The following is a 25,998-nucleotide window of genomic DNA, read 5'->3' on the forward strand; positions in this document are numbered from 1 at the left end:
TTTTGTTTTTATCTGATATCTCAATTGCCATTTTATACTATTTTCCTCAAATATATTAAAAAGAAAATGATAAATGAAGCATTTTGGAATGTGATGGGGTATCTAAAATTATGCTGCATTTTCAAATATGTTTCTGTTGAACCTATTCATCATCACAGTTAAGTTGCAATATATGCTGTACATTTTGTTTGCTCTTGGATAATTATTTGTATTGATTAACAACTTCACAGTCTGCTCTTACACTGACAAATGCAAAATAGGCTTAATAAATAATCACAATTATTAACCATAAGGCACTGTATTATGCATATGTCTGACCTTGTTTGAAAGGTAAGAAGCTATGGAATATGAATCAGGTGTATGTGTATGTCTTATGTGGCTGACTATCCCATGGCAACACACAACTTTGGAAATAAATAAGTGCTTGAAGCCTACACATCACTTTCCTTTTTAAATATAGACAGTTTTAATTTGACAACAATAACAATCGTCACAACCCACCTGAATATCCGGTTTACTTCCTGTAGTCTATACATAGCTGAGCGCACTGCGCAGGCTGATATTCGGCTCATATTAAATGTTAACGTTAGGCCGTGTTTCCGACAGACACATTAACAAGGTAGCCTATTTCGGTCTTTGTCTTGTAGTAGTTGTTGTTGTTGATAGTTGCCATAACAACCACCCCTGTCGCCTGTCGGAAAGATGTGCACACGCTGGGTAGGAAGCGTTGTTGTCCCGGAGGCGATATTTTTTTTTGGATGATGGCGAAGGCATAACCCGCCCCTCTCTGCCTCTGATTGGCCGAGCGTCAAACTTCCATCCAAACACATTCGCTTGGCTATCCTGCATTACATCTCTTACAGTCTGTGGTCCTGTCTGACCGTCAGACTCAGTGGGTCAGACTCAGACAGACAGCAGTTACGCTTGCTAGCCTGCATGAAAGACGCCAGTGTGTTTATGTTTTTAATATAGTCATATCTATGGTTTATAACGCGCTGCCACTAATCAGAGGCAGAGAGGGCCAGGGGCGGGTTATGCCTTCGCCATCATCCGAAAAAAAATATCGCTTCCGGTAAGCTAGCTAGCTAGCTATTGTTAGCTGCTGGTTGGTTGGCTAACTAGTGAATGTTAGCCGTTAGCCTCGGGGGGAGGAAGTTCATATATGGTCCATCCGGTCATGGGGCACAGGACATGCTGGTTGGTTGGCTAACTAGCTAATGTTAGCCGTTAGCCTCGGGGGGAGGAAGTCCATATATGGTCCATCCGGTCATATCACGCGTCCGACTGAGAGTACTTCCTGGTTTGAAAAAAGAAAAAGACTGATTTCAAAGTAAAAGTCCTCCGTCTATCGTCTACATCCAGCAGAGGGCGCCATGCGGGGGATTTTAGCGGTTTGCTATAGAGATGGATGGAGGTAGTGGGAGTCTTTTATAAATATTGCATTTGTCTATTGTGGGAGAAATCTGAATAAACAAACAAATAAATAATGTTATGCTTGATGGTTTTTAACAATAAAATGTATTTAGTTTGAATAAAGTTGGCGTTTTTTGTGATACTCTGGAATAAACAAATGTCTAATGCTGACATTGTAACTCCTGTCAAATGTCAGTAACTCTGCTATGCTAGGGAAGGAAAACAGATTATCCTACAAGTCTCTCAAGACTTTCGATTTGCATGAAAAAACTGTTGATTAGACCTTCAGACCATTCAGTCTCTCTCTCTCTCTCTCTCTCTCTCTGTAGTTATTTTCATTTACTACATTAAACAAATGAACAGAACAAAATGTGCATCAGTGAGGAGGGAGAGAGACTGAATGGTCTTAAGCCCAATGTGCAGGCGGGTCATCACAAAAGCTAAAATCTTATCAGAGGGGGGCATCCTGTGTGTGTGTGTCTAATTTGTGTTAGTTTAGGGGTCCTTGTTTGAGAACCTCTGCCTTACGAGCCAATGAAGTAGCTACACCAAGGAGGTCAAGTGTGTGTTAATGTTAAATCTGTAAAGTGTAACATTTTCATTACATTGTTCATTTTAATGTGGGTTAGTTTATCTTGTCAAACTCACGTAGTTTTTCACTTTCATCACACCTTGAATACATGCCTTTACAACCTTTAGAAAATCTAAACTAATTGGACTGTTAGGCCCAACCAATATTAAATATTATACTGTAATGTGTGTGTGTATATATGTACCGTAAATTCCGGACTATAAGCCGCGGCTTTTTTCCCGTTTTTTGGCCTTTTTTGCCCCCTGCGGCTTATATAACGGTGCGTCTTATCTATGGATTTTTTCCAAAAAAAAAAAAAAATCTCTCTTTTTTAGCACTCTTTCTAACTATAAATCCACTTCTGTTTTAATTTCCTCTCTTGCCCTCTTTTAACAACATAACATAACATAACATAACACAACACAGGTAAGCAGAAAGAAAAAGACGAAGCAATCACGCCATGAATGAGGAAATGACTCACCTGCTGGAGGCTGGAGATACACGCTTGGGCTAAACTTTTACTCCGTGAAACACTATCGATTAAGTCCGACATCGCTCAGAGGTTTTGAGCAGCTTGAAAACAAGTTTGAAAACGTGCAGAAGTCCATCCACTCACTCACTAAAGAAACTAAGGCAACCGTGAACAGAGTTTATAATGCGGAAAAGCGCATCCGCGCACTGGAGGACAAAAACAACACAGTGAGTCCGAAAATGGATAAAATGCAAAATCGAAACCCTGCACACGCAGGTTGATGACTTAATCAGCAGGAGTAAAAGAAATAACATTCGCCTGATCAATGTAAAAGAGGAGCTGAGATTGGTGACATGGACGCTTTCGTGGCAAAATCCTGTGTTACATCCTGGACCTGAAGGAAGGCGAGAAACCACCAGAGGTGGACAGGGCACACCGGGCGCCTCGGCCACGTCCAGACCCCGGCCTGCCACCGAGGGCCATCTTCATCTGCCTACTCCGCTGGCCCGACCGTCAACTCATCCTCCAGGCTGCGGGGAAGAAGCCCCTCACCTGGGAGGGTACGCGCTTTTTCGTCCGGCAGGACCTCTCCGCGTTGGTGCAACAGAAACGCGCAACATACAACAGCATCATCGAGTCAATGGATATCGCTTTGGCGTACTGTACCCTGCGAGACTCGTCATAACCAGACCGGACTATCTTTAGCACTCTTTCTAACTATAAATCCACTTCTGTTTTAATTTCCTCTCTTGCCCTCTTTTCACCACACCGCGGACACTGTGTGCCCAGCGGCGGAACAAGAGCTCAAAGTGAAACTGCCGAATATCTTTTGAGTTGGACTGGTCAATAGTACTGTGAGTAACTAAAATAAAAAAATAAAAAACGGAATTCTCTCTTCTTTAGCACTCTTTCTAACTATAAATCCACTTCTGTTTTAATTTCCTCTCTTGCCCTCTTTTCACCACACCGCGGACACTGTGTGCACTGTAAAAAAAACAAAAAATACCACAATGTGTGATTTTGTCTGGGGATTAGTGACCTGACTTTTGTTTTGTTGAAATGTTAATAAATGGGAGCTTCCCCAAACAGCCATCTCTTTCCCGACAATCCCCTCTGTGCACGAAGCCTTACATATGGTAATTAAACATCAAAACACCCGCGGCTTATAGACCGGTGCGGCTTATAGAAGAAAAAAATAGTCACCTTTGAAGGTGCGGCTTATAGACCGGTGCGTCTTATAGTCCGGAATTTACGGTATGTATATATATAGATTTGGGTCAGAAATAAACTTGAGGGGAATGGAAAAAATGATTCCAAGTTTAGCATTCATTTTCCAAGATTTATGCATGTGATCCAAGATATATTTCCATAGCAGATTTGTTTAAAACGGTTTCTAAAGAGGGCTGGACTACAGTACATCTGGCTCATCAGAAACATAGAAGCTTCTCGCACTAGTTCCATCTTCCTTGACTAGTGAATGGAATGAAGATTAAACAAAATTCCAAGTGTAAACCATGGCTTCAATATTTATTAAACTATTTATTTAAACTATTTCAAACACATTATACATATATATTTTAAAAACATTAAGTGCCGCATCATGTCATATAAAAACAGTTTTCTGTACAATGGAAAATGAAACTTTCAAATGCCTAAAATACCCAATTTTTTAAACAACTTATTTTTAAAATAACCACATGGGACAAACATTCATGTGATGAAAATCAAAACAGTAAAGATAAAAAGTCCTTACTTCAAATTGGCAAATCAACAGGAGCGCATGGTCCCCATTCTCAGTCACCGACTGTGTTCACTACAGACTGATACTCGGGACAGGTTCCTAAAACATACCCTGTATATGTGTGTGGGGCTGCTGGTAGCATTAGCTAAAACATACCCTGTATATGTGTGTGGGGCTGCTGGTAGCTTTAGCTAAAACATACCCTGTATGTGTGTGGGGCTCCTGGTAGCTTTAGCTTCCACTCATCCAGTGATTTAATCCTGTAAAAACTGCATGGCAGTTAAAGCTGACATAATACAAGGCTGCTCCTTATGGGGCAAAGAGGGGTACAAGTATTTCGACTTAGGAAAAGGAGACAAAAAATAAATGAATCCTGAATTATCACACTGTAAACACCGGCCCAAACCCAAAAGCACCAATTGTTTAGCTGCTGATGTGATATGCATAAGAAACATTCTCATAACACCTCATCAAAGTTAAGCCACCGGTAGGCTCTCGTTTTTCCTCCAAATGTACATTAGCCTAACAATGTCTCAAAAAGAAATCTGTAAATTTTGTGCAAATCAGAATGGAATGTGTTCCTGTCCAGATGTTTCAGAAGAAATACTATTTGTTAAGTATGTATGTTACACATTGGATGACACCCAACTTAACATGTGTCCTTGACTACAGCAGGGAGCGTTGATTGATTAGGTATAAGACTTATTTCAAATTAGCAATTCACAGCTGTACCACTCTCATATTTCACACTGAATATGCTTTGCATGTGTGTGTATGCAATTTTATACGCCTTACTGTACTTGCACCCCATGTACTGTGTATGCACATGTACATTCTGTGTTTTTAAATCATGCATGGAAGCGTTTTATCTTCTCAACACAAGCACATAAAGACTTGACCAAAAACCAGAAAAAAGCACAAACGTAACAAAACAAAAGAAATCTCAGCATCTTTGGCTCAAAATAGTGTTTGTGAATGGATTGAAAAATTGAAAATGGATTGAAAAAAACAAAAACAAAAAAACTATTAGATTAGACAAATATTTACAAAATATATACACTATGAAAATATTTACAAACTCATTTAACTGTCACGATGGACGACATGGTGAATTGAGAGCGCTGGCGATCAAAGTGCACAGAGCTTTGGGCTGTCACTGTCCTCCCGACCTCCCGTTGCGCCTTCGCCGCCTGAAAGAAATCACACAATGCAATGAGTCATGAGAGGCATTATAATGCAGGGCTGTTTTCAACACAACGTACAGTGTGTGTGTGTGTGTGTCTGTGTGTGTGTGCCAGTACCAACCTGCTTGTTGCGCTGCCCCAAAAGATATTCCACATCGCTCTCTTTGTCAGCCAAGTCGTCACTCAGTTTCTCGAGCTGATTCTTGAGATACTCCACATAATGTTCCTCCACCCCTAACCTGCGCTGCAGTGACGCCATCTCCGTCTCCATCTGTGGTGTTACAGAAGGAACTCGAAATGTTCTATGGTCTCTCCCCATTCTAAATATAGCTGAACCGTTTGGTTTGACAAAGTAAAACTATTTTTATACGCATTTTACAAAATGTCTATGGGAAAATAAATTGCAGAGGAAAATCTCTGGTACAGTGCTGAAGCAGGAAGGGACGTTCACTTTGATTCTGTATTGTTTTTGCTCCTGACCTCCTCTGCCAGCTGCTTGAAACTGTCCAGCCAGTCTTCAATGTCGCTCACAGTGGCCTTGACGTCCACGGCCTCTTCTTTCATGCGGCTGGCCGTCTGTTTCATGCTGCTGACGGCGCCGTCACGTAGCTTCTTGATCTGCAGGTCCAGTGCCGTCACGTTAGGCTGGCCCTCCAGCACTGGAAGCTGGAAACTGTCAGAACCTTCTGTTAGTCAAAGTCATGATGGATGACTTTCTTTGGAGAGCACCACTTTTGAATGCTAGAATAAAGCGTATAATGTACAATTTTATTCTAAAAAAAATAAAAATAAAACTTTCAAAGTATTGTACAACACAAACTGTCCATTTTGCTGCAACTCGACAGTGCTGCTTAATCCAGAACCTTACTTCCTGGAACTCTTGAGAGTAAAAAATGGTCCATTGGAGTGAATGGAGATGTTGCGACTCTTCTATATACCGGTACATGGCTCTGAGGCCATGTTCACATTACAGGCAAATCCGATTTGCTGATCAAGTCATTAATCATCATTATCTTGATTGGTTTCCCAAATCTGATTTGGGAGTGTGTCCGCACTGCCACAAATCTGATTTTCAAGTCGGATCTGTGTGTCCAGACCTAAACAGCCTATCTGCATGGGTTGCTATGGTAACGACGTGAGCGTCAGTAAATTTTTGTGATCCCCAGTTCAGTTCAGCCACAGACTTTCCCTTTTCAGGTTGGTCCATTTGATTCAATATCAGAGGACGCTTAAGCTTAATTTATACTTATTAGAAAGTGTCGCTCAGCACATGGTCGCAGACGAAAAATAAAATGTCGCTCGTGTTGCTGCATTTATGCTTCTCTCCTCGGCTCAACGGTCACGTGACGCTATAGACAGAGGGAGGCAGAGAACTAGTGCAGACAGCCAAGAGAGGGAATGCTGTCAGTGAACCCACGTCGGAGGCAACATGTAACTGCAGCCGCATATAATATAACGACGCACAACCACACAACTCACCTCCTCTCTCTCTGGGAAGTTGGTCACGGTGTTCTTTGTGATTTTCACAAAGTCATAGATCAAGGACATGCTGATAAAAATAGCGTGGACACGTTCATTCATTTCATTTCAGCAAAAACTAAAACAAGGAAGTCAAGCGCGTGCCCGTCTATATAGCCAATCACACTTGCGCGACATTATGTGACGTAGTCAGCGACACTAGACATTTCACCAGGTAGCAGACACTGCTGCTCGCCCACACTTGAAAGTGTCGACTCAAGTCCTCATTTCTGTCGGCGACCGTTTCAAAAGTGTCGGCAGACAAAGCATAAATTGGGCTTTAGAGGTTCAAAACTACTTTCACAGGAATAAAACATAAATTTGAGATAAAGATAATACATTTGTATAGTAGAAATACCCTAGGGTGAGAACTATTGCTCAACATACTGTACTGGTAATTATAATATACGATAATATGTGATCTTCACCCTCAGGTTTGTGTAGTGATTATAACATGGAATGTTTGAATGTCAGTGATAGTGCCTCCTTCAGCTGTGTTCCTTTTCTCACCATCAAAAACAGCGAAGCTGAACTGGGTGGTGGACGCCAGCGGCTTGCAGGTGGAGTCCGTCTTGTTGCCGTAGTTACCGATGCTGACCTCAAACTGGATGGGCTCGCCCGGCTCTTGGAGCATGCAGGCACTGTGGAACACCGCGCTCAGGGAGTACTTCCTCCTCCGCTGGTACTTCTGCTCTCAACCAAACGGGGTGAGCACAGGGTTAGGTTACGCTGGGCACATCATGTCCTGCTTTTCCCTACTCCCTCTCTTTGACTGGGGCAGCAGTTATCCGTGCACTGACATGATACAAACATAGACCCTTTTCACAGCTGCCATGTTGTGTCTAAAAGGCAGGATAAACACAGGTGCAACCAACTCACTAATTAGGGCCTCAGCATTGGAACACCAAAATGGACTGGAAGTTGGAAACCCTAATTAATGTTTTGGTACACCTGTCTTTATCCTGCCTTTGAGAGCCAAAATGACCACCGTGAAAAGGGTCATTGAGACTGAAATGACATTGGAGTAACAAAGCCGTTTTGGACATGTGTAGAGGAAATATTATAATATATTTGAGCAATATAGGATAGCTTGCCTTGAATTACATCTAAAACACGTGTAAGCTCTCTCTCTCTCTCTCTAACTTGTACTAACTTATGAATTCCAAATCACAGAACTCTACCTTAATGGTTTGTTTATGTATGAATCCTGCAAAACAACGTTGCCCATTGCACAGCGATATAATTTAAACCTGTTGAATATATAGACAGCAATCGTGACAGCAACACAAGGTTTATTGAGTGCAGTTCTGTACCTGTGCCACCAGGATGTCATCACTGCAGATGTCATCCACCTTCTTATCAGCTTTCCCCTCCAGCTGAGTGGACAGCTCAATGAGGACCCTCCCTCTGTAGGCCACGCCTTCACCCTGCAACAAAATGCAATATACATAGAGAGCCAAAGTGAACCTCACTTCCTGCTTCAGCACTGTACCAGAGATTTGCTTCCGCAATTTATTTTCCCATAGACATTTCGTAAAATGCTTATAAAAATAGTTTTACTTGTTCAAACCAAATGGTTCAGATATATTTAGAATCGGGAGAGATCGTAGAACATTTCACTCGGACCAAAACTTACAAAAAACAAGAAATGTTATGCGGTCTCTCCTGTTTCTAAATATATCTGAACCGTTTGGTTTGAACAAGTAAAACTATTTTTATAAGCATTTTACGAAATGTCTATGGGAAAATAAATAGTGGATGAAAATCTCTGGTACAGTGCTGAAGCAGGAAGTGACATTCCACTTTGGCTCTCTATACCAGAGGTTCTCAAATGTTTTTCAGCCAAGGACCCCTTACAAGATAGAAAATATAGCGGGGACCCCCTCATTCTGATTTGTGATTTTGGGCTAAGCTTAATTGTTTCCACGGTAATGTGCTTGACTTTTTTTCTTTTTTTTTATATATTTTATTTTCAGTTTTTCAGAACAACATATGAACAAGACAAACAGGCTCAGACACAGAACGGAAAAAAACAAAAACAAACAAACACAAAAATAAAAATAAATACACATTTTCAACATTCAGTGCTACCAGTCATGTAAGGTGCTTATATTTTTACGAGAGGTACATTATTGTGCTCATCCGTCTCCCACAACCTCAACAAGGTAGGCTAGAAACAGGCCCCAAATGGCAAAGAATTTCTTTAGTGAGTCGGTCCTCAGGAACCTAATCCTCTCCATCCGTATAACAGAGGTCATTTCCGTCAGCCACAATTGAAAAGAAGGTGAAGTAGAAGACTTCCATTCTTTCAAGATTAATTTTTTATCAACAATTGTCCCTTGCGTCAGAGATTGCTGCACAGTTGTGGGGAAGTCCAGAGAGAGTTCCCAGCAGCCGAAGATGGCAAGTTCTGCTTCGGGCTGAAGGGTTATTTTATAAGCCTTCGAGTACCAGTCAAATATCTTAGCCCAGAATCCGGACAGTGAAGCGCAGAACCAAAAAGCATGTGACAATGTGCCCTCTGACCCCTGACACCTATCACATAGCGGTGAGACAGAGGGATATATCTTATGTAGCCTATGCTTGGAGTAATGGAGACGGTGAGTGACTTTAAACTGGATCAGCTGATGTCTGCTATTAACTGAGCAGAGTTGTACTATGTGCTTGACTTTTAAATTGATAGGTTTGTTAGATTAGAATGTAATCCATGAACCATTTTAGATTTAAAGCATACAATATTTTTGTTGAACTATGAAGCTTTTGCAACAATAAAACATTTTTATTTTTATTTTCCTGAAAACTTTTTCGCGGACCCCCTTGCAAAGTGCCACGGACCCCTGGGGGTCCCCGGACACCCATTTGAGAACCAGTGGTTCTCAAATGGGGGTCCGCGGACCCCCAGGGGTCCGTGGCACTTTGCCAGGGGGTCCACGAACAGTTTTCAAGTATAAAAAAAAGAAGAAAAAAAAAAGAATTTTTTTTAAATAAAATGCTACATGTTACTTATTCCTTCTCAAACTACTTCCTACATGGTGCTAGTCTATCAAAATATCTTGGCTGTCATTGATTGTGTTGCATAGTGGTTTTCTGTACTGTTGACAAATTGTGATATTGTAAGTCGCTTTGGACAAAACAAAAGCGTCTGCTAAATGACGTAATGTTTTTATAATAATAGTAATTTTGCAAAATCTTCATAGTTCAACGAAAATAGTTTATGCTTTAAATCTAAAATGGTTCATGGATTACATTCTAATAACAAACCTATCAAATTAAAAGTCAAGCACGTTACCGTGGAAACAATTAAGCTTAGCCCAAAATCACAAATCAGAATGAGGGGGTCCCCGGTATATTTTCTATCTTGTAAGGGGTCCTTGGCTGAAAAACATTTGAGAACCTCTGCTCTATACAACCCCATGTACACACTCCGTAAAGCAGTAACGCATCACATGAAGGTAGAAAATCAAGAGAACAGCACAAATAATGAGATAACAAGCCACCAGTACAGTGTTGACCTAATCGGGTGGGCTTACCTTGCCAAAGTTGAGTTCCTCGTACGGGTCGGGCAGGCCCGAGAATTCTCTGGGACTCCCGTACAGGTTGACATAGCAGGGCCCAAAGGCTGGGAGAAACCCAACCTCTGACTCTGCAGTGCTCACTGTAACACACAGGCATGTTGACTATGTTAAAACCCCACTTAGAAAATGTTGACTTTAACAAGCAAGAGGGTACATACACTCCCACATGTGATTCCTATCCACTGGCTACCCAAGTCTAAACATCTAGCGTGGAGTTTGTCTTGATGTTATCTTTGTTTTGGCAGGTCCCGATGCCATGGGACTGTAGAAACGGATAACTTTGTAAGCTACACAGCTAAGGTTGTGTGTATCTATTCAAACAACACATTGAAGCTGTTTCTTACATTCAGATGACGGCGTGTTTTCAGCAGGTGTGTCTGTAAAAACAAAATAAAAGACAGACACAATGAATGACATTTTATCGGATGTGATTTTGCAATGAAAACACTTGAGTGATATCGATCCATTACAAATGACGACATTACCTCGAATCTCACCCCCAGAGGAGGCTATTCTGCTCAGATTCAAAAACGTTGTTCCGATGGCATCGTTCTTGGTCAGACGATCCCTGCCGAGGATAAACACTGATGTCAAATTTTGGTTGTCGCCTGCGCAGCTGTCCACTGTATAAATCAGCTGTCCACTGTATAAATCAGCTGTCCACTGTATAAATCAGCTGTCCACTGTATAAATCAGCTGTCCACTGTATAAATGGGTCTAGATCTTACCAGCTGTCCACTGTATAAATGGGTCTAGATCTTACCAGCTGTCCACTGTATAAATGGGTCTAGATCTTACCAGCTGTCCACTGTATAAATCAGCTGTCCACTGTATAAATCAGCTGTCCACTGTATAAATGGGTCTAGATCTTACCAGTCAAAAACAGTCAACTTGATGCGTTCACACATGGAGGGAAACTATGGAATAAGAAAGAAGTGTGTGTAAATTGGTGCGAAGTGCTGCTGAAAGCTGAATGATAGCCATGAAATCCATATTAGGTCTAATTAGGCACATCCAATGTGTAGCTCTCATACCTTGATTTGGAGATTGATTAGTTGGTTCCACTCTGGATTTGCACTTTTCTCTACGATTTTGGTGCACAGCTAAAACAAGGACAAGGAATCAATAATATCCATATGTGTGCACACAATAAGTACATAAGAATCTGTTTTTTCCCTTCTATGTGAACATAAAGTACCTTTTTGCCAGCAAAGCTGATCTCCAAAAATGGATCCACCAAGTTTTTCTTATCTCCGTCCCCTCCGAAAACTTGCTTCATCGTCTGAACGAATGCATCGTCCACTGCAACACAAAATAATCGATGTGTAGAAGATTCTCAAGGACATTTGACTGATATAGGTTTCCGCAGGTGTACGTGAATGGGCTGCTTACTCTGGGGCATGTCCTCGGCACGGTAAACTTTGAGGTTCAGAGTGGCCCATCGCATGGTGACACCAGCTGGCACCAAGAGGTTATTCTCTATGTCATCCTGCTCCTCATCTCTGTCTCTCTTCTCAGTCTGCAGAGGAGAGGAGAGGAGAGGGGGAGAGGAGAGGAGAGGAGAGGGGGAGAGGAGAGGAGAGGAGAGGAGAGGAGAGGAGAGGAGAGGAGAGGAGAGGAGAGGAGAGGAGAGGAGAGGATGAGCTGAGTTTTTGTCGTCTTTTATTCTTTCTTGATGTGTGTAGTCTGTATGGAGAGATGTTTGGCAGTGTGTGAGGAGTTAGTCGCACCGGTGGCTCATCCCCAGTTCCCACAATCATCATGGTGACTTTCAGGTAGCCCCTCGCCCCGGAGCTGGAGTCATCAGGATCACTCAGGAGAAGCCATCTCCTCATTACAGCATGGCCTGCATGGAGATGGCACAGTATCAACACTTTCAAACATCTCAAATAAAGTAAGTCAGCACTTTTTTGATATTTATTTATTGTATGTTGAAAGACTGACCAGGTTCGTCGTAGATATAGCCAACATCCAGCTGGATAAACAAGGACAACATGTTAAGTTATTGGAACAAGAGTTAAATCTGTCAGCCGACTGGTGATAAAGTGCCATGACTCAGCTACACAGAATCCACAGTAAAGAGCGATGAATCTGGATGTTTCGAGAGAAAGAAATAAAATCAGAGATAAGTAGTTGAAAGGCCATGTTAGAACGCCCATACCTTGAACTCCCCCATGAGGCTGTCAGCTCTGAGGGAGAAGGAGTCGTACACCTGCATGGGCAGTGGACAAAAGCACATCACGGATCTGCCATTTTCCCTTCAGCAAGAGTCTGTTGAAGTTATCCAAGTGACTACAGTTTGAGACGGAGAGTGTGTTAGAAGAACAAGAACTATCTGCAGCACTCACCCGAACAGATATGTTCTCATCAAACAGCTCTGAGGAAGCATGTTCACATTGAAGTAAAATATCTGAGGACACAAAAGAATAATCATAATTAAGATTAAGAAGTATATTTCTCATTGTCATTGTGTATTATGATACATTTTCATGGCCCATATTTAAACAAAATCACTTGGTTCTCAATGCTTAGGACAAACATCATAGGACTTACAACTCATTAAGCGGAGATGCTTATGTTTTGGCATGGAGTGAGATAGAAGAAAAGGCAGTTGAGAAGTATTAGATATAGGCGGGAAAGCTGAAGATACTGGGTTAGCGCTCCGCTGTGAACTCACTGGAGAGAGAGAAACACAAGGGAACGTTCATGAAGCTGGTGGAGGCTATGAGGGCCATCAGCAGGCAAAGACAGAAGATAAAAGAGTCAAGGTCAAGCGAGGTCAAAGGCATCCCGACATCAGTCTGTTGATGTGGCGTCGTCGTGGCGATGATCTCATTACCTGGTCAAAGTACGGGTTATTCCCTCGCCGGATTCTGGTCCTGTGGGTGTGTTCACATACATTCACCTTAACCACCGGCTTGATGTTGTTGCCAGGCAGCTGGCGACCCTCAATAACTCGAATACGAATCTGGACATTGGAAAGAAATGGCGAAGCAAATGTGAGAGAGTTAATCCTGGAGCAGACTTCAACACACACTCAAAATCAACACTACTGTACTAACCTATGGACAATTTTAAAACAGACCTCCCTGCTTCAATGTGTAACTGTTTTAATTGATTCTTATCTGCTTTGTTTTATTGATTACATTTTATTTTAGTTGGGTGGTGGTGCGTGTGGCGGTGTGGCGGTGGTGTGTGTCATGATCGTGATGTCATTAGTGATGTCATCAGTGATGTCACTTGAGCAATTGTGATGTCATCAGTGATGTAATAATCAGTGATCTCTAATATGGAATCACAATCTGAATTATTTTATTCGCCAAGGTATGTTTTCACACAAAATCACTCCCTACTGGCCTCGTGGTCCCAGTCTCTATGTCATCACTGGCTATCCTGTTATAAAACAATAATAATGAAGTTACTCTTAATGTCAAACTCTGTGTGCTTGGTATCTATCTGGGGGACTTTGTGCAAACAGCAAAACAAGCTAAACTACTGGACTTCGGACTTCTTCAAGCCAGAAGAGCTATTGCACTTTGCTGGAAAAATATGGATGCGCCATCACTAAAAATGTGGAAACGGGAACTTTCTGAATGTATTGGCCTGGATTGAAAGACTAACGTACATTGCTAAGGGCAAAGGGAAAGATTTTGCTCAGCTCTGGGAGCCATACATGCATTTCATGAGAGATGGAGGCGGAGGTCTCGCCTGAAAGTTTGTAAAAAAAAAAAAAAAAAAATGTGAGCAATGTGGAGGAAGTGTTTTGATTTGTTTTATCAGTATTTAGTTTGAATTGTTGCAGGTTGATTGTGTGTGTATGTGTGTGTGTATGTTGTAAAATGTCTGGTCTTTAAAGTTGTATTGTCACTGTATGTTGTGTATAAGGGAAACAAATGACAATAAACATATTGGGGAAAAAGTCGTCCTAACTTGACACAGGTGATTATCAAAGTACTCAAAACTTGCTCCCGAAGGCCATCCCAGTGTTCCATAAAATACCTGGAAGTCCTGCGGCTTGTTGGCCAAGGCCCTGTGCCTCTTACGGCTGAGACGGACGGGCTTCTGGCTGGGCTTCCCAGGCTGGCTTGGTGTGCCAGCAGCTCCTGGACTTCCCACCTGATCTCCTCCTCCGTCCATGTCCTCCTCCCCATCTTCTGCCTCCTCACCGCCTCCTGCCATCCAAAAACACAATATCACAACAATCTGCATTATTCTTGCTACACAATAAGAAACATACTCTAGCACAGTGATACTCAACTTGGGCCCGCGGGCCGCATAAATGTTCATGGCATTCTGGCCAATACTCCACTTCTGTTATAGCATTTCAGTCTGGAATATGGAATATCTTTCAATAATCTATGATTTAGCTGCTAAATTGTCAAATACTGCCGTCTGCTCGCTACCCAGGCACTTATGTATGTACTTAACCTAACTAACTTAACCTAACTAACTATCCGATGTGCACAACATTGTCAGACTAAACTCCGGCTGACACCCCAAAAACCTACAATCCGCTACAGAAAAATGTATATTGTTTGTTTATTAACTGGCCCCTGGCCTTCTATCATTTCACGAAAGTGGCCTCCGGGCAAAGCAAGTTGAGTATCCCTGCTTATGTTGAATGTAGATTACTTTAAGTTATAATAATCGGTGGCAATATTTTAAAGCTTGTTGGCTGTAATATAATGTCTGTAATTCATTGTTTACTTCCGAGAGCTGGTGCTCATTTCTCGACCTGATTTGCAGTCATTCATAATCATTACAATGAAAAAGGCACTTCACGCCATATTTGATAACCTTGTTGCGAGGCAGCTGGATTCACGCGAGATCATGAGATCATGATCACATGACAAATCCATCTCCGATCTCGTGTCCTATGAGGCAGCTACTGTACAGGTGGGCTATAGGTGTGACGCCGGTGCCAAGAAGCGAGCCTGTGATAGGTGTGATAGACAGATGGTTCATCCAATCACCTGCCAGGTATTTTTTGAAAGTGCCTGCCATTTGAAACGGTTTCCCAATGGTTTCGTTAATGAGATGGTTATGTGAGAACAAACCATCTGGTAGCATCAGGATATACCTGTATATTTGTGAAACATGTTGTTAATATGCACTCACCAGCATCTCCCGGAGACACCACTCCGTCAGGTTGATCATTTAAGTTGGGAATGCTGCTGGCAGGCGGCTCATAACCTATGACCAAATTAATGTTTGCCTACAAAAACAAACAAAATGATAAATTAGCATCATAAATGTCGAATACAAAATTATTTACCATAGGCTAGTACAGATCCCAATATTTTTAGCTGATCCGCGATAGGGAGGCAGCTCTCCTTTCTCGGATGTCCGTGAGTGAGTGAGTGAGTGGGTGAGTGAGTAGGTGGGTGAGTGAGTGAGTGAGTGAGTGAGTGAGTGAGTGGGTGGGTGGGTGAGTGAGTGAACTGCATCATATCCATCATGTGAGAGGTGGATGACACTGACTGGACAATATCAGATTTTTCATAAAAGGCCAGAAACATTGGAAAACATTGGAGTTATGTTTATAACCCACGTGTGTAAGTGTATTTAAGAAAAGTGCATGCAATCAATCTACAGTATAATAATTAATAATCAAGAATAATAATTATTCACCCCAATCGCCTGTTGCTTCTCATTGATCAAAGGAACATTCTTGGATGAGAGGGACTTTGTGTGACCGCTGGCCAGGTCTCTCAGGGAGATTTTCGCTGAGCCAATGAACCTGAAAAGCAAACAGATAATTATTCATTTAGCATAAATGCACTTGAGCCTGTATCTAGCCAAGGTCGGGGTTGTACACTATCTCATGCCTTTTGGTTCTGCCCTTCATTAACGGGATTCTGGGCCAAAATATTTGACTGATACTCCAAGTCCTACAAAATAACCCTTCAGCCGGAGGCAGAACTCGCCATCTTCAGCTGCTCTGAGTCCTCTCTGGACTTCCCTACGGGCTGTGCAACAATCTCTGACACTGGGGACAACTGTCGGCAAAAAATACTTATTCTGAAGGAATGGAAGTCCTCCTCTTCGCCTTCTTTTCGGGTGTGGCTGATGGACATGATCTCTGTTCTACAGATGGAGAGACTCAGGTCCCTGAGAACCAACGCGCTTAAAAGCTTCTCAAATATCTGGGACCCGTTTTTGGCCTACTTTGACGAGGTTAAGAATGATAAGTGACTGAGGTTGGGGGGTGACGGATGGCTCGCCCGGCTGGTATCCCATGGACCCCTTAGGCGGGATCCCAGGTACACGATATCCCTTATAAACACATAAGCACCTTATGCAGCTGATAGCACCATGTTGTATTGTTGAATGTCAATGATGTATGTATGTTTTTTTCCCTTTCTTTTCCTGTGTCTGAGGCTGTTTGTCTTGTTCGTATATTGTTCTATAAAAAATTGAAAAAATATATATATATAATTTTTAAAAAAGGTAGGCGTCGGTGCTCTGGGCATCGTGGCGATGACGAAGATCTAAAAGTAATCACAGGAACGATGCTTTGGTTCCACGCTCTGAACCATCACCTCCGTCACATGCTGGATGGAGCTGGTGACTTGCTGTGGTGGTGAGCCATTGTGTCTATGGTGATACATCTCTATTATAACCGTATTATCTATTATATCTATTATAACCCTAGTTCTGTTTATTGTACTTCCGATATCAGAGCCACTTCCCAGTTTCACTTCTTCACATTATTATGACAAACCAAGCGACGACGCCTACATCGTGGTTCTGCTTACCAAACAGAAGCCATGTACTGTAGCAACACCCGTTTCGAAATACCCTATCGCAGCAAAAGTAATGCCATGGTGGTCAAAGTAATGGTTGTATTGTTTTCTGTGTGGTTGCAGCAGTACAAGTCCCACACGATGTCAAGTGAAAGCTGAGAATCCACAGAATCCAATTCTGTTATTAGTCTGATCACTCTACGATCAAAACTCACCGAACTAGCAGCAGATAGCCAATAGGGTACTTTGAAACATCTGTAAAAACCATAATGTACTGCGTTATATCTTTGTTCTTAATGTGCAAATCACAGTTAGAAATCAATACATTTAGTGAAAAGTTTCCGAGCCATAATTGGAATTTATTTTTTTATTTTTTTATCTTTAAATATTATATATATTATTATATTTTATATTTAAAAAATATTTATTGTGGTTAATGGCTGGATTCCAGTGGAACTTGAGAATATACGGTATTAGTGATAAGACATAGTTCTGCCTTGGTTCCTGATAAACATTTTCATCTATAAAAAGCTCTCTCAATGACAAACATGGGCTTTGCTCTGCCTGTTTTGGCGCTAGAGTCATTGAAGGCGTAGGTTAGAGTCATTGAGTCATTGAAGGCGTAGGTTAGAGTCATTGAAGGCGTAGGTTAGAGTCATTGAAGGCGTAGGTTAGAGTCATTGAGTCATTGAAGGCGTAGGTTAGAGTCATTGAAGGCGTAGGTTAGAGTCATTGAAGGCGTAGGTTAGAGTCATTGAAGGTGTAGGTAGCAGTAGGTAGCAGTAGGTAGCAGTAGGTAGCAGTAGGTAGGTAGCAGTAGGTAGCAGTAGGTAGCAGTAGGTAGGTAGCAGTAGGTAGCAGTAGGTAGCAGTAGGTAGCAGTAGGTAGCAGTAGGTAGGTAGCAGTAGGTAGCAGTAGGTAGCAGTAGGTAGCAGTAGGTAGGTAGCAGTAGGTAGCAGTAGGTAGGTAGCAGTAGGTAGCAGTAGGTAGCAGTAGGTAGCAGTAGGTAGCAGTAGGTAGGTAGCAGTAGGTAGCAGTAGGTAGCAGTAGGTAGGTAGCAGTAGGTAGGTAGCAGTAGGTAGCAGTAGGTAGGTAGCAGTAGGTAGCAGTAGGTAGGTAGCAGTAGGTAGCAGTAGGTAGCAGTAGGTAGGTAGCAGTAGGTAGCAGTAGGTAGCAGTAGGTAGCAGTAGGTAGCAGTAGGTAGGTAGCAGTAGGTAGCAGTAGGTAGCAGTAGGTAGCAGTAGGTAGCAGTAGGTAGGTAGCAGTAGGTAGCAGTAGGTAGCAGTAGGTAGCAGTAGGTAGGTAGCAGTAGGTAGCAGTAGGTAGGTAGCAGTAGGTAGCAGTAGGTAGCAGTAGGTAGGTAGCAGTAGGTAGCAGTAGGTAGCAGTAGGTAGCAGTAGGTAGGTAGCAGTAGGTAGCAGTAGGTAGGTAGCAGTAGGTAGGTAGCAGTAGAGTCATTGAGTCATTGAAGGCGTAGGTTAGAGTCATTGAAGGCGTAGGTTAGAGTCATTGAAGGCGTAGGTTAGAGTCATTGAGTCATTGAAGGCGTAGGTTAGAGTCATTGAAGGCGTAGGTTAGAGTCATTGAAGGCGTAGGTTAGAGTCATTGAAGGTGTAGGTAGCAGTAGGTAGCAGTAGGTAGCAGTAGGTAGGTAGCAGTAGGTAGCAGTAGGTAGGTAGCAGTAGGTAGCAGTAGGTAGCAGTAGGTAGCAGTAGGTAGGTAGCAGTAGGTAGCAGTAGGTAGCAGTAGGTAGCAGTAGGTAGGTAGCAGTAGGTAGCAGTAGGTAGGTAGCAGTAGGTAGCAGTAGGTAGGTAGCAGTAGGTAGCAGTAGGTAGCAGTAGGTAGCAGTAGGTAGCAGTAGGTAGCAGTAGGTAGCAGTAGGTAGGTAGCAGTAGGTAGCAGTAGGTAGCAGTAGGTAGGTAGCAGTAGGTAGCAGTAGGTAGCAGTAGGTAGGTAGCAGTAGGTAGCAGTAGGTAGCAGTAGGTAGGTAGCAGTAGGTAGGTAGCAGTAGGTAGGTAGCAGTAGGTAGCAGTAGGTAGGTAGCAGTAGGTAGCAGTAGGTAGGTAGCAGTAGGTAGCAGTAGGTAGGTAGCAGTAGGTAGCAGTAGGTAGCAGTAGGTAGGTAGCAGTAGGTAGCAGTAGGTAGCAGTAGGTAGCAGTAGGTAGGTAGCAGTAGGTAGCAGTAGGTAGCAGTAGGTAGCAGTAGGTAGGTAGCAGTAGGTAGCAGTAGGTAGCAGTAGGTAGCAGTAGGTAGGTAGCAGTAGGTAGCAGTAGGTAGCAGTAGGTAGGTAGCAGTAGGTAGCAGTAGGTAGCAGTAGGTAGCAGTAGGTAGGTAGCAGTAGGTAGCAGTAGGTAGCAGTAGGTAGCAGTAGGTAGGTAGCAGTAGGTAGGTAGCAGTAGGTAGCAGTAGGTAGGTAGCAGTAGGTAGGTAGCAGTAGGTAGCAGTAGGTAGGTAGCAGTAGGTAGCAGTAGGTAGCAGTAGGTAGCAGGAGGTAGCAGTAGGTAGGTAGCAGTAGGTAGCAGTAGGTAGCAGTAGGTAGCAGTAGGTAGGTAGCAGTAGGTAGCAGTAGGTAGCAGTAGGTAGCAGTAGGTAGCAGTAGGTAGGTAGCAGTAGGTAGGTAGCAGTAGGTAGCAGTAGGTAGCAGTAGGTAGGTAGCAGTAGGTAGCAGTAGGTAGCAGTAGGTAGGTAGCAGTAGGTAGCAGTAGGTAGCAGTAGGTAGCAGTAGGTAGCAGTAGGTAGGTAGCAGTAGGTAGCAGTAGGTAGCAGTAGGTAGCAGTAGGTAGGTAGCAGTAGGTAGCAGTAGGTAGCAGTAGGTAGCAGTAGGTAGGTAGCAGTAGGTAGCAGTAGGTAGCAGTAGGTAGCAGTAGGTAGGTAGCAGTAGGTAGCAGTAGGTAGCAGTAGGTAGCAGTCGCTTGTATTTCAAGGGAAGGCCGGCCTAGAAGATGATGAGAGAGTGGACCAAAAAAACAACAACAGCAGAAATGTGGAAACAATTAACATGGACCACAGGCATGTGTTGGTGTCCTGTGCTGGCTGAGGGGTGGACAGAGACAGAGACAGAGACAGAGACAGAGACAGAGACAGAGACAGAGACAGAGACAGAGACAGAGGCAGAGACAGAGACAGAGACAGAGACAGAGAGAGAGACAGAGACAGAGAGAGAGACAGAGACAGAGGCAGAGACAGAGAGAGAGACAGAGACAGAGACAGAGAGACAGAGAGAGAGACAGAGACAGAGAGAGACAGAGACAGAGAGAGAGAGAGACAGAGACAGAGAGAGACAGAGGCAGAGACAGAGGCAGAGAGAGAGACAGAGACAGAGACAGAGAGAGAGACAGAGACAGAGACAGAGACAGAGACAGAGACAGAGAGAAGACATCAGACTGAAAGGAAATTCCTGGTGTGACAATTGACTCTACAGCAGAGGCCACATTTGCATTCTTGGTGAAAATAATTCTCTTGCTTATTTTATTTCCTGTTGATACACAGAGAGTATTCCCCCGCTGAACAAACCAAACTCCACCATCAATTCACTGTACTCCCATGATGACAGATTGCTATTGCTTGTTATCTAGATGAATGTAGGTATAGATGAACAACATACACGTCTCTCCCAAAGCTGGAAAGCGTAAAATCAAAACTCTAGTGTGTGATGTCATCAAGCTACATATTTAGAGCTGCTCCACTGACTATGAACAAGAATGAAACCAACTTGTAACCACTGAAGGTGCCATAGTGGTAGCCTATATTCCCCACTACTACTTCCATAATGACACTAGGGCTGTGAATCATCACTCCCCTCGCGATTCGATTACGATTCATCTGTCAACGATTCGATTGGATTCCACGATGCATCACGATGCATCTCGATACAGCTCAAAGTATTGCAGCTCCAAGTATCAAATCCTCAATTTTCTCTATTATTACTGCACATGGCTACTTTTTCATCAATTAATACAAGCAGTCAGATAAATATCAAGTCCCTTTTTTACTTAGAAAGCGCTTTAAAATCTGAATGTCAACAGAAATGTAAACATAAACGATTCAACGATTCATCTGTCAACGATTCGATTCGATTCACACGTCCGCATCGCGATGCATCGATTAAACGATTAATTTTGACCCCCCTAATTGACGCTGCCAGCTGGGCATGGTTGAGATGGTGTTTCTTGATGGCTTCACCTTCCATCTCTAGATCAAGGCTTCCCAAACTTTTCAGCTCGCGACCCCCCAAGATAACGGTGCCAGAGGGTCACGACCCCCCCCTATCTCCGGAAGGTTGAAGCAAGCATGCAAACGTTTATGTGCACATGAGAATTTTGTAAACAAAACATTTTTTTTTTAAATAATCAAGGTTAAAATGTGTTCTTTTTCATCTTAATGTATTTGTAGTTCACACCTTTTATAGTTCACACATTCTTTAGGCCAGTTTAACACATTCTGGAAATTATCTCACGACGCACCCAGTGGTGTCCCCGCGACCCCCGCTTTGGGAACGACTGCTCTAGGTTGTAAAAGTTAAGGGGAGAGTTGTTCACAAATGTTTCCTGGAATCTCAATGAAGTGGGTCTTTTCTCTTCAGTGTCACGCTGCTCTTCCTCTAGAAACAGATGAAGCACGTACACCAGGCAGGAAGATCATTCAGCAGCTACGCACAGACTGAGCTGCTCAGCCCCCATCTGCCAAAATGACAAGCCAGCACAAGCTCTCCAACTCTGCTGCTCCCCCTCCCTCTCTCCCCGGGTTGCTACAGTATGGATACACCAGACAGTCATGAATGGTGGAGAAGTGTGCCTAGCTCTGGCAACCCCCCCCCCCCCCCCCCCCCCCCCCCTAGTGAGTGTTAAACACAACACTCACTAGGGTGACTCAGTCAGTGGAAATGTTATTATGAGAACCAGCTTTTAATTCTCTCTCCCTGTCTGAACTGCAGAACACACAACAGATCATAGTCATTGCATGTGTTGCACGTTTATGTTGAATGGCATGGTTGATGGCTCCACGTTCCTTCTCTAGATCAAGGCTTTCCAAACCTTTCAGCCCGCGACCCCCAAGATAACAGTGCCAGAGGGTCACGACAAGTCACGACCCCCCCCCCCCCCCGTATCTCCGGAGGTTTATGTTGAATGGCAAATCCAACAATCCACAGAGCACGGGTAGAAGAAACAGAGCGCGGCCTGTTTATAAACCTGATATTATATTACTGCCAAATAGACATGCATTATATTCTGGCATATTCTGAGTCTAATCAATGAATACTTTGAAGGGAAAGTTCGAGAGGATAGATACGCGTTCTGCTTTTAGGCACCACTCCTTGTGCGATTCAGCCCCTCCTCATAGCCCAGCAAGTCTGAACATGGTGGCAGGGCAGGGAGGTGCTGTGGTGAAGAGGTTTGGTGAGGTTAGACTGAGCATGCAAACCCAAATAACACAAGGGAAAACAACAACCACAACAATATGATTATAATTACAGTATTAGTAGTGTTAGTAGTACTATTGGAGTAGTATAAAGCTAGATTTGCACTTTTCATAAGACATTTACAAAGTGCTGTTAAATGCAACACATTATTATTACGCACCTCTAAAGTGCAAACATGAACCTGTGCTGACAAAACCAACGACCGCTGGGAAAGATGACTTTCACAGACGGTAACCACACATCTACCCCCTCAAGAGGTCAACCCTGAAAGGGCGTCAACTTTCACTCTGTCATTTACCTGCAGACTACTACCTACTCTCTTAACATGGATGTTTTTCTCTAATAACTATAGTCAGTCAGTAATGGTGGGAAAATTGCACAAAAATAAAGTGTACAAGTTATGCTCACTTCCCTCCACGCAGGGAAGTGAGTGTTTGCATGATCTGTCATTTGTGATCACATTTTGACTCATTCTTAAAAAACAGTGTGCCGTTTTAAGCACATCTGTGTCTGGTTTGTCTGGTTTGTTGTGACGATGTTGTACATTCATGTTACTTTCAGCACAACACATGTTGAAAAGCAACACACATGTCGGCTACAGATGTTTTGGAAAGTACATCCTTTTCACGAGAGTGTCAGATGCATGCGTTGCTATACATACTTGTCTTTGCCGATCGTCTCATAGTCTTTCACAACCACAGATATGAATGAGGAAGAATCCAAGGAACCGCCTTTCAGATCAAACTCAAGCGCCTGTAATTACAGTAAAAAAAAACATTTACTCAGTGAAGACAGTGATGTCTTATTAAATTAAAGGAACACTCTGCCGATTTTCAACCAGATTATCACAAAATCAGTACAGTAGTATATCAGAAAACAGTTTTGCAGTCATTCATTTAGTTTGACAGTTATTGAGAGTTGATATGAGTTAAGTTGTGGACCAGTCTTTTGACATTAAGTGCATGAATGACATCACTGGTCCACAACTTAAGTCAAATCAACTCTCAATAACTGTCAAACTGAACGAATGACTGCAAAACTGTTGAGAGTTTTCTGATTTACTACTGATTTTGTAATGATACAAAGCTGGTTGAACATGGTCGTAGTGTTCCTTTAACAATAGCAACTCAACGCATCATCATTTCACAGTAAACAAATCCATGTAATGTCTACAGTGTTTATTCCCCCCATGACCCTCTGTCACATTACAGTTCATTATAATTCCCCGCTTACCGGTACTTCATTCCAAACGGGATTCAACTCATTGTCAATTGCTTTAGTTTTCTTCTTTTCACCTGTAATTAAAGCACAGAGGCAATTCTACATCATCAAGTAGGGGAAATCCAGGACAGTACATTTATTATGGTCTTGTTGTCTTGTAGAATTTACTTTATAATTGTGAGCATTCTTGTCGCAAAGCAGCCTCATGCAGATGTGTCAGTGTGTGTAAAGGAAGTTAACAACTGCAGGCCAATTGAAACAACTGAGTGACTTTACTTTATTTCTTTCATAAAAATGTATTTTGTCAAGAAATGAAGAATAGCCTGCAAGCTGCCAGTTGCTGCTGAGACAGAGAGAGGCTTCCTGGCCTTATAAGGATTTGTTCTTCATCTATGAATCACTGCCAAAACAGCCAAACAGTAAGTAGCCTGCTGGCTCGATGCAACATTGAACTATATCCTAAACTTAAGTATGAAAGAAAATGTTATGGTTTGATAATAAAAAGTAAAAAAGAAAATGAATATGTGCATGGTGAACGCTCAGGAAAACATTTAGCCTACAGAGCGCAAACTAGTTCTGTCAAAGAGTTTATAATAATAGCCGAGGAGGATGTCTCACCTTTAAACACAACTGCAGCTATTGGATCTGGGTTGCCAACAAGTTTCTTCTTGGGGATGCCACTGGCGGACTCAACAATGACCCGCAGCATGCTGACAGACAAACGGGCTCCCGATTTATCCAGACAAACCACCACCACCAGCCATATCCCTTTGACGGAGGCAACAGAGGGGAAATGAAGCGCAGAGATGTGAAGGAGGAGAGAGAGAGGAGTGGGGAGGAGAGGGGAGGAGTGGAGAGGAGAGGAGAGGAGGAGAGGAGGAGAGGAGAGGAGAGGAGAGGAGAGGAGAGGAGAGGAGAGGAGAGGAGAGGAGAGGAGTGGATACCGGAGGAGGGCAGCCTCTCCAACTAGTCAGACATGCAACAACAGGCTACCTCGGGCAAGGTGGTGATTTAAGGTTAGAAGAAAAGGAGAAAGTTAGCAAAGTTAGCACAACTACCGTAGCCGTAGTTGTGCGTCACGGCTAGGCCTTACCGGTAGTCTACTTACCTTTTTAACCTGCTTTTTTTTATGAGTCTACTTGTGGCAAACAGTTATTCACCACCACATCCATCCAGACAAAGTACGGTAACTATTTTGATCCACCTGGGCTGGGGTCAAAGTTTAGTTTTACGTTACGTGACTACGTCATTCACTCTGCAACAGTGCGACTGCCAGCTGAAGAAAAAACATTACCAATTTCAAGAGGAGTGGGAGGAAGAGTTCTTCTTCACAACAGTGAAAGAAAATAGTGTATGTCTCGATTAAACGCATAATACTTGATAGAGAATAAAATTCTATACATCCCCGCTAAATGTGATAATTATGGAACTTATATTTTTCTCCAACAATACTCATTATTTAAAGGTAAATCGAGCAAATTTCAACAGGTAGCCCCCCACATGACTCTCTACCCTTCAGGTAGCCCTCGACCTCAAAAAGGTTGTTGACCCCTGCTTTAATGGCAGGGAGACTGAGCTTCCCATCCATCCATCCATACCTGGTCTGGGAAATCCACTTCCATCACAGTGAAGAACAGACTGAGCGGTATGCTGGTGAGCGCAGAGAAGCCCCAGATGAAGGCCAGGGTGAGGCACACGGTCCTGAGGTTGAACGTGGGCCCGGTGTGCAGCCGGAGGATAGCCTGCACCCTCTCCACACTGATGGAGGCCAGGGTCGTGATGGTGACACAGCCGCTCATACAGATGACGTACAGCACGGTGTGACAGGCGGCGTAGCCCAGCGTCCACGACATGGTCCAGCGCACCGCCACGATCAGCGGGATCATGCCGACAAACAGCAGGTCGGCCACAAAGAGATTGAGCGTCAGGACGGTCTTGTTGGCCAGCAGTCTGCGTTCCCGGGTGACCAGGGCTGCAGCTGCCGCATTCGCTGCCACGGAGACCAGGAAGACGGCGGTGATAGCCAGGGTCTCCACTGTCGTCTTGGCGACGTGATCCGAGGGCTGAAGCTCAGAGAAGAAGGAAAAGTAGGAGAAATTTCTCAAGGGGAGAAAGTGGGTCTGAGGGTAAACATCCAT

At 43.2% G+C, this 25,998-nt stretch overlaps 2 protein-coding genes across 5 annotated transcripts; both read right to left on the bottom strand.

Moving 5' to 3' along the window:
* Positions 1–3,988: 3,988 nt before the first annotated feature.
* On the bottom strand, positions 3,989–13,342 carry LOC310800367 (myoferlin-like). 4 transcript variants are annotated; one of them, XM_083662973.1, is made up of 17 exons: positions 13,028–13,147; positions 12,823–12,884; positions 12,636–12,686; positions 12,419–12,449; positions 12,205–12,320; positions 11,867–11,993; positions 11,673–11,776; positions 11,509–11,577; positions 11,348–11,391; positions 10,960–11,042; positions 10,819–10,851; positions 10,430–10,554; positions 8,213–8,326; positions 7,410–7,587; positions 5,862–6,054; positions 5,503–5,652; positions 3,989–5,387 (listed from the first exon to the last, which is right to left on the bottom strand). In XM_083662973.1, exons 1-15 carry the CDS (start codon positions 13,059–13,061, stop codon positions 6,017–6,019), a joined length of 1,209 nt encoding a protein of 402 aa, XP_083519099.1. In that variant the 5' UTR covers positions 13,062–13,147; the 3' UTR covers positions 3,989–5,387; positions 5,503–5,652; positions 5,862–6,016. The 4 variants fall into 4 exon arrangements, with proteins under 4 accessions (XP_083519099.1, XP_083519101.1, XP_083519100.1 ...); XM_083662975.1 differs by lacking the exon at positions 13,028–13,147 and adding an exon at positions 13,314–13,342 and having other exon boundaries at positions 5,503–6,054; XM_083662974.1 differs by lacking the exon at positions 5,503–5,652.
* LOC310800417 (free fatty acid receptor 4-like) lies at positions 13,179–25,998 on the bottom strand (the record flags this gene model as incomplete). The annotated part of the gene is made up of 5 exons (XM_083663016.1): positions 13,179–13,196; positions 13,314–13,442; positions 14,474–14,646; positions 15,593–15,689; positions 25,459–25,998. 5 exons carry the CDS (start codon positions 25,996–25,998, stop codon positions 13,179–13,181), a joined length of 957 nt encoding a protein of 318 aa, XP_083519142.1.

This window comes from Poromitra crassiceps (genome assembly GCF_964638095.1).
Source record: "Poromitra crassiceps genome assembly, chromosome: 30".
Taxonomy (NCBI): domain Eukaryota; kingdom Metazoa; phylum Chordata; class Actinopteri; order Beryciformes; family Melamphaidae; genus Poromitra; species Poromitra crassiceps.

Coding starts and splice junctions, on each gene's coding strand:
- LOC310800367 (XM_083662974.1), bottom strand. CDS start 13,061: ATGCCAAAACATAAGCATCTCCGCTTAATGAGTT. Junction 11,578..11,672: donor TCAGCTTTGCTGGCAAAAAG/GTACTTTATGTT, acceptor TCCTTGTTTTAG/CTGTGCACCAAAATCGTAGA. Junction 10,555..10,818: donor AAACACGCCGTCATCTGAAT/GTAAGAAACAGC, acceptor TGTGTGTTACAG/TGAGCACTGCAGAGTCAGAG.